This window comes from Giraffa tippelskirchi, chromosome 4 (genome assembly GCF_054371585.1).
Source record: "Giraffa tippelskirchi isolate mGirTip1 chromosome 4, T2T-mGirTip1v1.2.pri, whole genome shotgun sequence".
NCBI classification, from domain to species: domain Eukaryota; kingdom Metazoa; phylum Chordata; class Mammalia; order Artiodactyla; family Giraffidae; genus Giraffa; species Giraffa tippelskirchi.
The window spans coordinates 194,452,488-194,469,777 of NC_137278.1; the positions used below are offsets into that span (position 1 = coordinate 194,452,488).

At 38.8% G+C, this 17,290-nt stretch overlaps 1 protein-coding gene across 2 annotated transcripts; it reads right to left on the reverse strand.

Annotated features, from left to right (window-relative positions):
- Nucleotides 1-365: 365 nt before the first annotated feature.
- Nucleotides 366-14,983, reverse strand: CLEC2D (C-type lectin domain family 2 member D). 2 transcript variants are annotated; one of them, XM_081587317.1, is made up of 6 exons: nucleotides 14,841-14,983; nucleotides 7,431-7,559; nucleotides 6,003-6,178; nucleotides 5,268-5,374; nucleotides 3,404-3,507; nucleotides 366-872 (listed from the first exon to the last, which is right to left on the reverse strand). In XM_081587317.1, exons 1-6 carry the CDS (start codon nucleotides 14,917-14,919, stop codon nucleotides 859-861), a joined length of 609 nt encoding a protein of 202 aa, XP_081443443.1. In that variant the 5' UTR covers nucleotides 14,920-14,983; the 3' UTR covers nucleotides 366-858. The 2 variants fall into 2 exon arrangements, with proteins under 2 accessions (XP_081443443.1, XP_081443442.1); XM_081587316.1 differs by lacking the exon at nucleotides 366-872 and having other exon boundaries at nucleotides 2,484-3,507.
- Nucleotides 14,984-17,290: the final 2,307 nt, after the last annotated feature.

Genomic DNA, 17,290 nt, shown 5'->3' on the forward strand with positions numbered 1-17,290 from the left:
CAACAAAGCCTTCAAATCCACAAACACAGTCTGCAGCTCCATTTATCTAGTTTTGTTTCATTTTTTCATTGGCATTTTAAAATTTCAGCATTCATATCCTGAAAATGTTTAAATTTTGAACATAAGTATTTCATTTCTTAGGAATGATTATAGATACTATTGTGTTTTTCATTTGTTTCCATGTTAATTATTAGTATATAAAATCTGATTAATTTTTTGTGTCTTGGGCTTATATCCTAAAATCTTGCTGGGCTCACTCATTAATTCTAAGAGGCTTTTCTTTTTTGTATTTGGGGGAGGCAGTGACATAATTATATTTTATGACCCTGATTACCATTAGGAGTTTGGGTGGTATACTGAGAGTAAAGGAGAAGTCATTAAAATATTTTATTCAAGTTCAGTTCAGTTCAGTCTCTCAGTCATGTCCGACTCTTTGCGACCCCATGAATCGCAGCACACCAGGCCTCCCTGTTCATCACCAACTCCCGGAGTCTACCCAAACCCATGTCCATCGAGTCGGTGATGCCATCCAGCCATCTCATCCTCTGTCGTCCCCTTCTCCTCCTGCCCCCAATCCTTCCCAGCATTAGGGTCTTTTCCAGTGAGTCAACTCTTCACATCAGGTGGCCAAAGTATTGGAGTTTCAGCTTCAACATCAGTCCTTCCAATGAACACCCAGGACTGATCTCCTTTAGGATGGACTGGTTGGATCTTCTTTCAGTCCAAGGGACTCTCAAGAGTCTTCTCCAGCACCACAGTTCAAAGACATCAATTCTTCAGCTCACAGCTTTCTTCACCGTCCAACTCTCACATCCATACATGACTACTGCCAAAGGAGTGACCAGATCACACTTTGGATTAGGATAATCCCTCTGGTTATAAGATAAAGAATGAATCAGAATGAATTTAAAGAGGAAGAATGGGTAAGTCTCAAATCATATAGATGTGTTTCTAGGTAATTTTGCAAGCTTGTTCCTACATGATGAATTCAATCAGTAGTGATTTCCACTGATGTGTTAGAAACTGATTCATTCTGTTCCTTGACTTTCTGCTAGTGCCAGTAGGAAAGTGACAATGGACTTGTTATCACTTAGATGTTCCAGAATAATTGCTGTTACTTTTAATTTTATTTCCGTAGAGCAATGATGGAAGAAAACTATTTATTGGACTTCTCTAGTGGCCCAGTGGTTAAGAATCTGCCTGCCAAGACAGGGGACACAGGTTTGATCCCTGGTCTGGGAGGATTCCATGTGCCATGGGGCAACAAAACCTGTGCATCATGATTAATGAACCCTGGTGCCCTAGAGCCCACTTTCTGCAACAAGAGAAGCCACTGCAGTGAGAAGCCCACACACAACTAGAGAGTAGCCCCCATACTGCAACTAGAGAGTAGCCTATCCAGTGAAACTAGTAATTGTATTTATTTCTCATGTGAAGAAATTCTGCTTTGAGTGGCTATTTAATTTATAAAGTTCACAGCTAAAAGATGGAATGCATGCTTTAGATACATGGCTTGAAAACTAGTTTGTAAAGGAATACTACGTCAGTGAGTGTCACTATTTGACTCAAACATCATTTGTAAGCAAATCACATCAAGTTTATTAATATGAATTTTATTAACTGATTTATTTCATCTTCCATATTTCTGTAGAAATTTAGCTTTCTTTATAAAATAAAAAAAGTAGCATAAACCAAGAAAACAGGGCAGAATCTCATAGTCTGGAAGGCATCATATATTCACAGATATGTTTAGACCATATTCAGTATTTGAGACATTGTACTAGTCTCTGAGAATATAGAAGTGAGCTAGATATAGCCTAGGCATCTTAGAAAACCTGAGGCAAAATGATTGTAAGACAAAAAAATAAATAAAACAAAAACATAATCTCAAGTATGTAAATCAAAATTTTTTACAAAAGAAGAAACTGAGAAATATACAAGTGAGTTGGGAGAAATGGAAGTATTGGATTCGCCGAAAAGCTCATTCAGGTTTTTCCATTCCATAAGATCTTATAACATAAAGATCCAATAACATAAAGAGAGAGAATGCATTATAAATTGCTATTTCGTTCTTTTTGGAACTCGTCAGTACAGTGTAGCTGATGCTGTAAAAAATTAAAACATTTTGTTTCTTAAAACTCAAGAATCTGTAAACAGTTCTGAGATTTGGGTATTACAGCCTTCATTAGTAGAAGTGTTTAACTATTTGTGATTTAAGTGGGATAAAAGCAGGATGTTTTAAATCTAGTAAAGTTAAATAAAAATCGGTATTTATATATATTTACTTGGCACTCTGTAATTAAAAACATGAAAACTGAGAATAAGTGTAAAAAGCACTTTTTCAGTGTTTCTAATTCTGCTGTTTTAAAATACAAAAATCTAAAAGAAATGTTAGTCTTAGTAATTTTTAAAAACCTTATTTGGCTGCACCACACGTTAGTCACGGCAGATGGGATCTTCAATTTTCCTTGCAGCATGTGGAATCTTTTTTTCTTTTTTTTCCAGTTTCTGTCATTTCTTTCTTTCTTTTTTTTTTGCTCGTATAATCCCACATGCCGCAACTAAAGATTCCATGTGCTGTACCGCTGATTCACTTTGTTGTACAGCACGTGGGAATCTTTAGTTGCAGCACATGGGACCTTCTAGCATGGCATGTGGGATCTAGTCCCTTGACCAGGGATCAGACCCAGACCCCTTTCATTGGGAGCATGGAGTCTTAGCCACTGGACCACCAGGGAATCCCTAGTCTTAGTGCTTTTGAAAATTTCCCTGTATATTTGTAACTGATACTAAGAGAATTTTGAATGTGTTAACCAGTTATAAATTTCTCATTATCATTTTGCATGGTTTCAGGTATCATAGTCATTTTTATGGTTCCACACGTGCAAAGAAAACTGCTGTCTAACAAAAGAGGAACTTATTCATATTTTGTTGTTCGGCAGCTAAGTCATGTCCAAATCTTTGCAACCCCTTGGACGGCACCATGTTAGGCTTCCCTATCCATTCAGTTATCGGGTTCAAATATTAGTTTCAACTCATATTTTTCAACCCCTGGAGGAGGACATGGAAACCTACCCTAGTATTCTTGCCTGGAGAATCCCATGGACAGAAGAGCCTGGTGGGCTACAGTCCACAGGGTCACAGAGTCAGACACGACTGAAGTGACTTAGCACATAGATTATTTAACACTTAGAATTATGCTCTTCCAAATCCCTATACCATTCAAGAATAGCTTACTTCTTCGCTGTTAACAAATATTATAAATGAATTTTGATGATAAATTTTCAACAAATCAGGCAATACAACAGCAACTGTATATAGCAATTTATAATGCATCTCATGGAAATGGTGTGTGAAATTCCCTAAAAAGGCCTTGAAGTATTTAAGGGTATGCAGACATTACTATTTGTCTTGCTGCAAATCCATCTTCTATTTCCGTATCCCCTGGCACTACTAACTCCAATGTCATTCAGGTAGGCACATTCCCCAACTCCTTTGATGACAAACCTACAACCAAACACAAAAATATTAAAAAGCATAGATTGGACATCTGCATTCCTTCATCCTCATATTCGTCCACATCCCCACTCCAGGTATTTTTAATGTGAACCAGAGAAAAGTGAAAATCTGTCTTCATATGGCTTCTTAGTATATATACATCATTTCTGTATTTAGTTCCTTTTATATTCTCAAATTCCCTACTTGAATATCAGAAGATTATCATCACCCATCCCAAATCCAGTTATGTTGTTGACTAGTTATTTAGTGCTTGCTGTTGTGGCCAAGTGAACTGCTGCCATGGGTGGAGATAGAAGTTTTCATATATTGAAATATAGGGAAGTCATTCTGGCTTATACATGAGTTAACTTGAATTTTAGGCCATCTATAACAGCCTGTTTGTGGCCTATCAAACATATATCGTACTTTTGCTTTAATGACTAAAGAAAAGGGCACATTGACCGGAAGTAACAGAACAGTATTATGGACTCTATGGGAGAGGGCGAGGGCGGGATGATATGGGAGAATGGCATGGAAGCATGTAAATTATCATATGTGAAACGAATCGCCAGTCCAGGTTCAATGCATGATACAGGGTGCTCGGGGCTGGTGCACTGGGATGACCCGGAGGGATGGGATGGGGAGGGAGGTGGAAAGGGGGTTCTGGAAGGGGAAAACATGTACACCCATGGTGGATTCATGTCAATGTATGGCAAAACAAATACAATATTGTAAAGTTAAAAAATAGAAAATAAACTAATAAAAAAAATTAACCCCCCCCAAAATAAATAAAGATTAAATGTCTTTCTTCTGGGGACACTAGTGCTGGTCCTCCTTCAGTGATAAGACTCCCTTCCCAGGTGCCAAGGCCATACTGATCCACTGTGTATGTGCTGGTCTATTCTTTTTTTATTTGAAATCTTGAAAGAATGTGACCCTGATTTGTTTAATGTTCTCTCCTGATAAAATATAAAACTGGGCTAGAAACCCTGTTTCTCTGAAGCAGTTTCTCAGAGTGATCTGGGAGGCAGGCTTCCTTCCGGGCTAGTCCTCAGCTTGGCTCAAATAAAATTCTTTTCTATTCTTTTATTTTTGATTGTTTATTGATTATTTTCATTGGCCTTCAATGAAGATGATTTTCAGTGTTCTCCTGACCTGTTTCATACAAGTGTGAAAATAAAAGTGTGTACTTAGTGAATTCTTAAACGGGCTTGGCTTTGATTGAGGGAAGTGATTGTCCCTTTTTATTCTTCTGTTCCAGTGTAATGGTTACAGTTAAGACCTCCCCACTGAAGTGTTCACAACCCAAGATGTGTTACTAAGTTTCTTCCAGAGATAAATTACCACAGTAGGGATTCCCTCTGGGTCCCTGACAACCTTCCTTTTAGGAATAAACACAGCAGCTGGCAGAGTGGACTGAGGGTCTATGGATACCCATTCTTCAGTGGCTTTCCAAGACTATAGAAACCCAGAGTACCTCAACTGTTCTCTCTACATTCTAAATATGGATATCCGCACAGTTTAAGTCACTGAGTGAAAGCAGAAGAACTATGTCTAATGTCATCATCATGCTAAGGATTTCAATTGAAAACATGATATGTAAACTTTTCCCAAAGGCACTGCTAATAAACAGAAGAGCATACAAAGGATTTCTATTTCTTACATCATAGTGCAGGAAACCTTCCACGATATTAAATGTACATTCCCATAAATACAACTCACACCCATAATTACATATTCATACAATAGAAGGCAGCCTAAAAACTTACGAGGCATTATATTTAGAGTTGTCTGTCCACTTCCAAGCGTGATGTGATGATTCTCTGCTAAGGCCAATCCAATGGTCAGAAGGGCCTTTGTATCTTTTCAGAAAGTTCTATTATAAAACACAGAAAGCAAAAACACATGTCTCCTTCGTTTTACCCTTGAGTCCTCTTCCCCCATAGCCTTGTCTCTTTGGATGACAGCTTGGTATAATTGAGAAGCTTAGACACTGAAGGGAGAAGACTTGTCCCCATTTCTCAGCTTAAGTCAGTCAAATGTCTCTGATCCTAAATTACATTAAAGTGATCACACATCCCAATTTGACAGGGAAAGTCCCAGGTTGTGCCTGTGGTTCCAACATAATACTGTCACTTCCAACATTCCAACATAACATTGTCACATCCAACATTCCAACATAATATTGTCACTTTCACTCCCCCAAATGTCCCAATTTGGATGATAAATTACATGATTACCATATTTCTTTTTACAATGGGAACAACATATCTAACTTGAAGGTTAACTATGAGGATTACATGAGAGAATGTGTCCAAATTGTCTCATAGGGTTCCAGGCAGAGGACATACCCAAGAAACATCAGGCCCTGATATGCACTCCAAGCCCCCAAGTCTGCCTGGAATGGGATCCTTCCTCTTCTTCCGGCGGTCACCCTGTCTAGCCTATATCCTTCTCAGGGGCTGAGTATTTAACAAAGAGCATGATCCAAAAATATTCCTTACCAGCTCCTCTTCGGTTTCAAACTGAGCCAGAACAGCTTCCAGTGAAGTACAGAATGTCTGACTGAATGTCCAACTTTCTGAGTCTTCCGAAAAATAAAAACACTTAGACCCAAATCCAATCCATCCTTTTGGGCAGGTGACATACAGAATGTGTGAGTCTGGCTTTCCGCTTCTCACTAAAAGTTGGGCAGACAGAGTGAAGCATTACAAATAAATTTTCTCATCCCTTTTATCTATTTTTCCACTTACCATCCTGATGTCAGTCTTTTTTTACATATGTATATATACACATATGCATGTGTGTACATGTATATGTAGGTCAGCATAACTAAATTCCAAAATGAGGAGTTTGAAGAAAAGCATGGCCAAAGAACAACTAGACTCTTGTACTTTTATGGCCTTGGCTAATAATCTTTTGCTTTTCTCAAAATCTGAACAGGGGCTACTTTCTATAGGTAGACAGATTCTTAGAAATGTTTCCCAAGCCCAAACTTGTCTGTTTTTCCAAATGAATAGTTTTCTTTTATATGTATTTTGGCACCATCCATTACATAATTTTCTCTCATCTTATTTTACTTCCAGGAACATATTCTCAAGTGCATTTCTAATGCCTCTTAGAATGTTATCAGCCTTAGTCATTTATAAAACACCGACGGTTACTTAACACTTAGAAATGTGATTGCACTTCACTGCTTGCCAAAACAACAATTATTTTGAGATCGTTTTTCCTTTTTGGTTTCTGGGAAAATGGAATATTGAGATCTTTGATCATTTGCTGAGTTCAAACTAGTGGTAGTTGTTTTTCCCAACTGATTTTATTATATTGAGGATTTGCCTTAGAATAGAATGTTCTATGAAAACTATTATGCTAATAAATATACACATTACATGATTCTCAATGTAGCAGTCAAAATATTATTCTACAATGAAATTCAGATCATGGCATTCCTCTCCTACAATTTCCCTCTTCCTGATACCCCCTCACTGCACTCAGATTAAAAGCCAAAGTCTTTACCTGACTCATTAGGCTGTGACCTCCCTGAGCCCCAGCCCATTACTCTTCCTCATCCTCACCTTGCTTCAGCTGTAGAAGCCTCTGTGCTGTTCTTCAAACCTACCAGGAGATTCCTCCTTTCTTTCTACTTGTTCCTGCCATCTGGAATGCTTTCCCCACGTACCCAATGGCTCCTCCATCTCCTTCAATAGTTTTCTCAAGGAGGCTTGCCCTGGACACTTACATTTATCTCAACCTATTACCCTATACTATAACATCTGCATCTTTCTGCTATTAATAGAATAGGAGTGTTTTGTTCACTGATACACCTCAAGCATTTCACACACCCTGGCACATAATGGAGCTCAATAAATATTTATTGACGATGTGAATGTGCAAAGAACATAGTACGGCTTGGAGAACAGGTAACTCACCTGCAATAAAAGGGAAAAGTATCGCCACATTTAGAGCTACAAGTATAAAGATAATCAAGATGAGCCAGCAAAACTTGGCAGATGTAACAGAAGATGTAATTGCTGGGCATTTCTTTTGGAGATCTTTTCCTGTAAATACAAATGTCACATTCTCAATCTCATGGAGGTATTAGGAAGAAAAACTTAAATTTATCACAGAATCAACATGTAAAGTCAGCTGTACCTCACCTCCCCTATTGCCAAACTCTCTCACAAAAGATCCATGTCCAGGAGAGATGGCCACAGCCCCAAAGCGACTAGAGATAAGAGAAACTGAAGCTTTTTCCCCTGGAGAGTCTTCCAGTTATTGGAAGAAGAGCTAATAAGAGAGTAAGAAATGGAAGGAGTAGAAAATGAAACATACAAACAATCCAGATTTACCTCCATAAATAACAAATTTGGTTAGAAGTTCTGAGAGGAGCATTAGAAAATTAATCAATATAATTCATCATATTAACAGAATAAGAGAAGAAAAATGGATACGACTATGTCGATAAGTATGACATAAAATGTGGAAAAACATAGCAGTCATCCAAAATAACAAAGCCCAACAAATTATGAACTGAACTTTCACTTTTCATAGAAATAGTGCAGCTAACATGATACTTAATGGTGAAAAAGTGAATGCCTTCCTCCAAAGGTCAGGAACAAGGCAAGGATGTCTGCTCTCACAAATCTAATTTAACATTTTACTAGAGATTCTATCAGTGCCAATAAGGCAAGAAAAGTAAATAAAAGGCAAAGAGATTAGAAAGAAGTGAAAGTGTTTCTAGAAGTCACATAAACTCTCCTTCCAGTAGAAATATCAATTTGAAAATTAACTGCACATTAAAATACCTTCCCCAGAGCCAAGGAGTACCAGGTATACCCACCCCCTGACTCATCCCAGCTCCTGTGTACTCTAGCAATTCCAGGAAGATAATGTAGCCTTAGACAGCTTCCACCCAGGGCTTCCTGTGGGCTCCTAGGAGCCCAGGCTCCTGTCTCCCCCCTGCACCTGCCAACTCCAGCAGCTCCAGGTAGGGCTCCTGTGACACTTGGCTCCTGGTGAACTCCTAGGGACCACGCCCCCCAAACCCTTCCCTCGGAACTGGGCAGTCCAGCACAGAGAGAGACCCATTCCCCATGGGAAAAGGGGAGTAAAACAGCACCTGACTTCACTACACATCCCAGATCTGCCTTCCCCATCAGTCTGACTCCTGCAGCCCTGTGTGACTCACTGAGACTTAGCAACCAAGGCCCCCCTCTCCCAGGTGCCTGCCAGCTCCAGCGACCCAAGTGACTCCTGTGACACCAGGTTCCCAGCAGGCTCCTGGGAACTAAGGCCTCCTTTCACCCCAGTGACTGCTGACTCTACAGCCCTAGGCAGCTCCTGCGACTTCCCTGCTGGCTGCCACAAATCAAGAAACCAACATAGTCATTAGGGAAACAGTAAAATACAGTGAGCTGCCACAATATGTGCATCAGAGTGGCAAGTAAAACAAAATAACAAAACTAAGTGACAGGGAAGAAAAGATACAAATGGAATTCTCATGAACTATTGGAAATATAACTGTATAGCCGCTTTGGAAAACAGCTTGGCAGTTAGGTGTGAACATATCCTTACCATATGCTCTAGCAATGCAAGAATCCCTTGGTGTCTATGTAAGAGGAATGAAAACTTCCATTTACACAAAAACCTAGACTTGAATATTTATGTTAACTTTATTCATTATCAGGCTTCCCTCGTGGTTCAGCTGGTAAAGAATCCACCTGTAAGTGCGGGAGACCTGGATTCGATCCCTGGCTTGGGAAGATCCCCTGGAGAAGGGAAAAACTACCCACTCCAGTATTCTGGCCTGCAGAATTCCATGGACTGTATAGTCCATGGGGTCACAAAGAGTTGGACACAACTGAGTGGCTTTTGCTTTACCTTTTTATTCATCATCACAAAAATTGGCAACAATCCAAATATCCTTCAGCTGATAGAAAGATAAACAAATACCACTTGGTACTAGCAGAAAAGAAAAACTTGACTTTATATTCACAATTGCTCATTTCTTATTTTTCTTTGGCTTGTTAAATTTTAGTGAGGCTCGCTCTCCCCCCAAAGCCCCCAAACTCTGGCTTGCCTGAAAATGTAAACAAGTTCTAAAAAGAGAAGTGAGATGCATCATAGCTCATGTGTGATCATGAGTTCATGTCCCCGGCACACAAGTGGGAAGTGGAGGATATCACCTACTCTTTACACTTTATGCTCTCTTCCCCCACAAGTGTCCAACCCACTTCTTGACCTATTTATAAAATGAAAACCTTTTTCAGAGCACTTTTCCTATTGCAGGAGTCCTTGTAAATAATATCTCTCCTTCTTAACACTACACTATTGATAACACAGCACAATATGGATGAATTTCAAATGCACAATGCTTAGTGAAAAGAGTCAGACTCCATCGACATTCTTCTAAAGCAAGAGTATAAGAAAAGATAACACATCAGTTTTTATTAAAGGGTGGACAGAGAGGAAAGCAATGTTTACAAAGGTGTGGGTGCGGGCAGAACTGTTCTTTATAATCATTGTGATGTGGCTACACAACTATACATATTTGTCAAAACTAGAAGTGTACACCAAAAGAATGACTTTTATTTTTTTAAGTTTATTTTTAATTGAAGGAGAGTTGTTTTACAGTGTCATGCTGGTTTCTGCTATACAATAGCTTGAATCAGCTATAAGTATACATATATCCCCTCCCTCTTGAGCCTCCTCCCACCGTCCCATCCCACCCCTCCAGATCATCACAAAGCCCTGACCAAAGTAAGCTCCCTGAGCTTCCCACTAGCTATCCATTTTGCAGATGGTAGTGTATATATGTCCATGCTACTCTCTCAGTTTGTCCTACTCGCCTTCCCCTGCTTTGTCCATAAGTTCATTCTCTATGTCTGCATCTCTATTCCTGCCCTGAAAATACATTCATCAGTACCATTTTTCTAGATTCCATATATATGAATTAATATATGATGCTTGCTTTTTAAATTTATTTATCTATATTAATTGAAGCGTAATTACTTTACAATACTGTTATGGCCTCTGCCATACATCAACATGAATCGGCCATAGGCACACATGTGTCCCTTCCCTCCCAAACTCTCCCCTCCCACCTCCCTCCCCACCCCATCCCTCAAGGCTATCACTGAGCACCAGCTTTTGGTTTCCTGCAACATATGTCAAACTCCCACTGGCTATCTATTTTACATATTATAATATATATTTTTCAATGCTATTCTCTCAAATCATCACACGCTCTCCTTCTCCTACTGTGTCGAAAAGTCTGTTCTTTATGTCTGTGTCTCCTTTGCTGCCGTGCACATAGGATCATCAATCAGTACTATCTTTCTAGATTTCATATATATGCATTAATATATGATATTAATCTTTCTCTTTCTGACTTACTTCACTCTGTGCAACAGGCTCTAGAGGCTCATCTACTTCACTTCTATTGACTCAGATTCATTCCTTTTCATGGCTGAGTAATATTTCATTGTATATATGTGCCACAACTTCTTTATCCATTCATCTGTCAAAAAACATCTAGGTTGCCTCCATATCCTGGCTAATCTGAATAATGCTGCAATGAGCATTGGGGCGCACATGTCTTTTTATGATTTTCTCAGGGCATATGCCCAGTAGTGGGATTTCTGGGTGGAATTTTACCTTCTGAATGTCAACTAAAGATCAACATTCATAAATTAGCTACAGAAAAATCTAATTTTTTGAAATACCAAATAAAATGAATATTTATTTTTAAAAAGGAAAGAACAAATTTTCCTGAATGTCAGTTATACTTTTAAAAAGTTCCTGCTGACTTGCTTTAACCACTACATTTCTCTCACTTCACATATATCTTTCACAATGATAGGGGGGCCTCAGTTTAAATGCTAGACAGGGGAAAGAATACAGGATTGGCTTATTTAAATGCTATACAATGATATTTGGATTTGGACACCATATAAAAATCTCGACCTTCATGCTTTCTGGCTGTACCTTAAAGCACAACCCTCTTAGAAACTCAGTATATTATGACTTCCATAGTTTTTTTTCATTGTTAGAAAAGTAAGATGTAAATCTCCCCTTACATCTCTCTATTGAATCTCCTATTTGCCCCCTTAGGATCTTCGAAAAGTCCCCTTTTTTTCTTCTCCCTTATTTCCTTACGTCTTGTTCCCAGCATCCTCCTTTGCTTCATGTTCCACTTTTCTTTCTTGCATATTTACTTCTCTTTTACTTCTTTTGGTAGGGGAATAAAATTTGCCACCTCAAGAATGTCTCCTTGGCATGCAGATTATTTTGAGCTGAAAATCATCAAAGCCCATAAAACACTCAAGAAGAAACTTTTGTCCTCCCCCTAACTGCCTAAAAAAATTTGGGTAACATCTGTCCCCAGAATACAGCTGCCACCAGAAATATCTGCAAAGAATAGGGGCTGAGTGTGTGAGGGACACTGAGCAGGGGCTGGAGATCAGAGTTCACTGTGTCCCTAAAGATCATTATCTCTGCACAGCACTGCAAATCTTGATTCACCAAACATTTGGTTTTTCATTTCGATGTCAGTTACCTCCCTTCCCTTTGAAGTCCCAAACTACTACCCCTAACATCTTTCGTGTTTAGCTGGAGATGGCATTTAAGGTGAAGTTTTTGGCCGTTTTGGCTAGTTACTCAATTTTCCTGGGTCTGTCCCACGTATACATGTTATTCAACTTTTGTTTGATTTTCCCCTGTTACCTGTCTCATGTTAATTTAATTAAGAAGAGCAGAGGAAATTTTCTTCCTCCCTGACACTCTCCTAAGGTGCATTCTCTTTCTGTCTCCTTCTAAATTCATATGCCTCTTACATTACACTCAACACAAAAACCTTCTAGCTTGAAAAATGATAATAAGAATTATCTTACAGAAGAACAGAGAAATGAACCATATTACTGGTCTACTGGTTTTAACTTTTAGTTTCATGTTCTAGAAAACTTAGTTAACTTACAGGGACAGTTTAAATTTTAAAAAAAATAGATTTTATCTTTGCGCTGCTCAAGTAGTTCCACCAACGTGGCTTAGCTAGTAAAACATTAACATTTGGCAAGAACTTTTGTTTTCATTAAGCATGAACCCTGTGTTTCAGGAACTTCAATATCCTGTTGTCTCAGATAAAAAGTAAAGTTCAGGGAGAGGGGAGGATGGAAGAAGAAAAAAGGAAATGCATATTTTTAGCAGAAAATAGAAGTTCAGGAAAAGCTGTAAAAAGTATTCTTTCTACTGGACTGAAGAACAAACATGCATAAGCTATGTTCTTTCTCTTTATCATCAAATTTACTATAAACTAAAAATGCTAAAGGATTTGCTGGTGGATAGGTTTAAGTGAAATTCCTACCTTCAATCTCTACATCTGCTTTTAAATTACCAAATATCAAAATTTTTAAAAATAGAAATAAATAAATTACAAAGGATCTATAACCAATAGTCCCAGTTTTTGCAGGTAACTTTTTTAAAATCAATAATTATTCATGATTTTATCAAAGAAAGTCTCTTTAGAGAACAATAAGAAATTAATTCTCAGCTCCCAAGTTGCACTAGTAGTAAAGAACTCACCTGCCAATGCAGGAGACATTAGAGACACAGGTTTGATCCCTGGGTGCAGAAGATCCCCTGGAGGAGGACGTGGCAACCCACTCTAGTATTCTTGCCTTTAGAATCCCATAAACAGAAGAGCCTGGTGTCCTCCTCCAGGGGATTTTCCAGACAAGAATACCGGAGTGGGTTGCCATTTCCTTCTCCAGGGAATCTTCCCAACCCAGGGATCAAATTTAGGTTTCCTGCATTGCAGGCAGACTATATACTATCTGAGACACCAGGAACTCCCTTAATTTAACTAAAATGGTTATGTTTAAAAGATGCTCATTTCATTTTTATGATCACTTCTGAAAATTTCTGGTAAGACACATTATATAAACTAGTTTGGTAATGTATTCTAAATAGGATGATATAAAGCTTAGCTGAAGATGTGCTATAATCAAAAGTTCAGAGAATGAAAAAAAAAGAGAACACAGAAGTACACCAGAGCCCATGAGACAGAGAGAGACATAAAGCAAGAGAGAGACAGTGCATGCATGCTCAGTCACTTCAGCCGTGTCTGATTCTTTGTGACCCCATGGTCTATAGACCACCAGGCTCCACTGTCCATGAGATTCTCCAGGCAAGAATACTGGGGTGGGTTGCCATGCCCTACTCCAGGGGATCTTCCCCACCCAGTGATCAAACCTGCATCGCCTGAATTGCAGGCAGATTCTTTACCCACTGAACCATTTGGGAAAGCTGGAGAAAGCCAGAGGGAGAGACAAAGAGAAAGTCATTTGAACACATAAATGAGCCTCAATAGATTTCATCGGAAACACTTAGTGATATCACTGAAAATCACATTTACCCTTAATTCCAAAAGAAAATTTTTCAGGACAGTTTTGTGCCCAAGAGTAAGAAAATATACTTTTTTATTTGTTTAGATATTTTTTGAACACAAAATTGTGACTTTGACTCATATTTCTTCCAGAAAATGTGACAACTCACTCAAAGCCCAGATGAAAAGTCACTTCACAAATAAAGCTATCACCAATTCCCTAGGTTTCATTAAATGCCTTGTAGTACAAATCACATCAAATTGTAGTAACTCATTTGTCTGTCCCTGAGATGATGAAGCCCTGAAGGCAGGGTCAAAATACAATTTGTCTTTGTAGCTCTGTGTCTAACAAATAACAGATTCCAAATATATTATTATTATTAGTTTCAATCAGACTATAGCATAGGTGTCATGGATAATTTTTTTTAACATATACGTGTGTTTATTCTTTTTCAAATTCTTTTCCCACTTAGGTTGTTACATAATATTGAGCAGAGTTCTCTGTGCTATATAGTAGGTATGGGTAACTTTTATTAGTATATGTATTATAAAATTGTTGTTGTCTGTTTGCCATCACTCTGGGATATAATCATCTGTTATTTAACATCATAATGTGAGTTGCCAGAATGCAAGTTGCCAGCAACCTGGAGAAAATACGAAGACTAATTGAAAACAAAACCCAAAGACCATTTTTCTCTTAACCTCCTATAACATAATTCACTGTGCAGTAATATTTAAGTAACATATCCAGTAGCAGAATAACTAATATAACAATTACACACCTGTCCTCTCATCCACCTCTAGTCCCTCAAAACATCTCTCCTTATATGGAGGTTAACTGTGAAGTACTGATACTTCTGAAGCACAATTTCTACTCTGCTATCAGTGGTCAGTAGTATAAGAACTCTCCTCCCCAACTCCTGCTTCATTTTGTCAAAGTTTATCAATTTTACCTTACCAGATTTCCACTCTTCCGTGTTCTCTCTATAGGTAGGATCTGTCTCTAAGATTTTTAAAGACACCTCTGTCGTTTTCATGTTTCTGCTTGAAAAAAGGCATTTGGTGGTACCTTTTCTCAGCAGTGGCTGAGCAGGAAATGTGAATTGAAAGGAAATTCGGCTAACATTTGGCTGAAAAGAAACAAGCACCCTCCCAGGTCAGACTCCACCTCTTATTGCAAAAGAGTTTCTTGATGAAAGTGAGAATGAAAAAGCTGGCTTAAAACTCAACGTTCCAAAGTTTAAGATTACGGCATCCAGTCCCATTGCTTCGTGGCAAATAGATAGGGAAACCATGAAAACAGTGACAGACTTTCTTTTCTTTTTTTTTCTTTTTTTTTTTGCAGTTTTTTATTTTTTATTTTTTTAAATTAGTTTATTTTCTATTTTTTAACTTTACAATGTTATATTTGTTTTGCCATACATTGACATGAATCCACCATGAGTGTACAAGTGTTCCCCTTCCAGAACCCCCCCCAACCTCCCTCCCCATCCCATCCCTCTGGGTCATCTCAGTGCACCAGCCCCAAGCACCCTGTATCATGCGTTGAACCTGGATTGGCGATTCGTTTCACATATGATAATTTACATGCTTCCATGCCATTCTCCCATATCATCCCGCCCTCGCCCTCTCCCATAGAGTCCATAATACTGTTCTGTTTATCTGTGTCTCTTTTGATGTCTCGCATACAGGGTTATCTTTACCTTGACTAAATACCATGTATATGGGGTGAAATGATCTGTAGATATCAATTAGGTCTAACTGGTCTATTGTATCATTTAACGTTTGTGTTTCCTTGTTAATTTTCTGTTTAGTTGATCTGTCCATAGGTGTGAATGGGGTATTAAAGTCTCCCACTATTATTGTGTTATTGTTAATTTCCCCTTTCATACTTGCTAGCAATTGCCTTACATATTGCGGTGCTCTTATGTTGGGTTCATATATATTTATAATTGTTATATCTTCTTCTTGGATTGTTTTTCCCAATCTGTTGTTTTCCTCTATTTCTTTGCAGTGATCACTGAGGAAGGCTTTCTTATCTCTCCTTGCTATTCTTTGGAACTCTGCATTCAGATGGAAATATCTTTCCTTTTCTCCATTGCTTTTCGCTTCTCTTCTCTTCCCAGCTATCTGTAAGGCCTCCTCAGACAGCCATTTTTCTTTTTTGCATTTCTTTTCCATGGGGATTGTTTTGATCACTGTCTGCTGTACAATGTCAGGAACCTCTGTCCATAGTTCATCAGGCACTCTGTCTATCAGATCTAGTCCCTTAAATTTATTTGTCACTTCTACTGTATACTCACAAGGGATTTGATCTAGGTCATACCTGAATGGACTAGTGGTTTTCCCTACTTTCTTCAATTTAAGTCTGAATTTGGCAATAAGGAGTTCATGATCTGAGCCACAGTCTACTCCTGGTCTTGTTTTTGCTGACTGTATAGAGCTTCTCCATCTTTGGCTGCAAAGAATATAATCAATCTGATTTTGGTGTTGACCATCTGGTGATGTCCATGTGTAGAGTCTTCTCTTGTGTTGTTGGAATAGGGTGTTTGCTATGACCAGTGCGTTCTCTTGGAAAAACTCTATTAGACTTTGCCCTGATTCATTCTGCACTCCAAGGCCAAATTTGGCTATTACTCCAGGTGTTTCCTGACTTCCTACTTTTGCATTCCAGTCCTCTATAATGAAAAGGACATCTTTTTTGGGTGTTAGTTCTAGAAGGTCTGTAGGTCTTCATAGAACCGTTCAAGTTCAGCTTCTTCAGCATTACTGGTTGGGGCATAGATTTGGATTACTGTGATATTGAATGGTTTGCCTTGGAAACAAACAGAGATCATTCTATCGTTTTTGAGATTGCATCCAAGTACTGCCTTTCAGACTCTTTTGTTGACCATGATGGCTACTCCATTTCTTCTAAGGGATTCCTGCCCACAGTAGTAGATATAATGGTCATCTGAGTTAAATTCACCCATTCCAGTCCATCTTAGTTCGCTGATTCCGAGAATGTCGACGTTCACTCTTGCCATCTCCTGTTTGACCGCTTCCAATTTGCCTTGATTCATGGACCTAACATTCCAGGTTCCTATGCAATATTGCTCTTTACAGCATCGGACTTTGTGTCTATCACCAGTCACCTCCACAACTGGGTATTGTTTTTGCATTGGCTCCATCCCATCATTCTTTCTGGAGTTATTTCTCCAGTGATCTCCAGTAGCATATTGGGCACCTACCGACCTGGGGAGTTCATCTTTCAATGTCCTATCTTTTTGCCTTTTCATGCTGTTCATGGGGTTCTCAAGGCAAGAATTCTGAAGTGGTTTGCCATGCCCTTCTCCAGTGGACCACATTCTGTGGGTGGCCCCACACAGCATGGCTTAGTTTCACTAAGACAGACAAAGCTGTGTGGTC

Bases quoted from the DNA above. Each gene is read 5' to 3' on its own strand.
- CLEC2D (XM_081587316.1), bottom strand. From the start codon at position 14,919: ATGAAAACGACAGAGGTGTCTTTAAAAATCTTAGAGACAGATCCTACC. The intron at 5,375-6,002 runs GTAAGGAATATT...GTTTTATAATAG, and splicing joins TTGAAACCGAAGAGGAGCTG to AACTTTCTGAAAAGATACAA. The intron at 3,508-5,267 runs GTAAGTTTTTAG...GTTTGGTTGTAG, and splicing joins AACTCTAAATATAATGCCTC to GTTTGTCATCAAAGGAGTTG.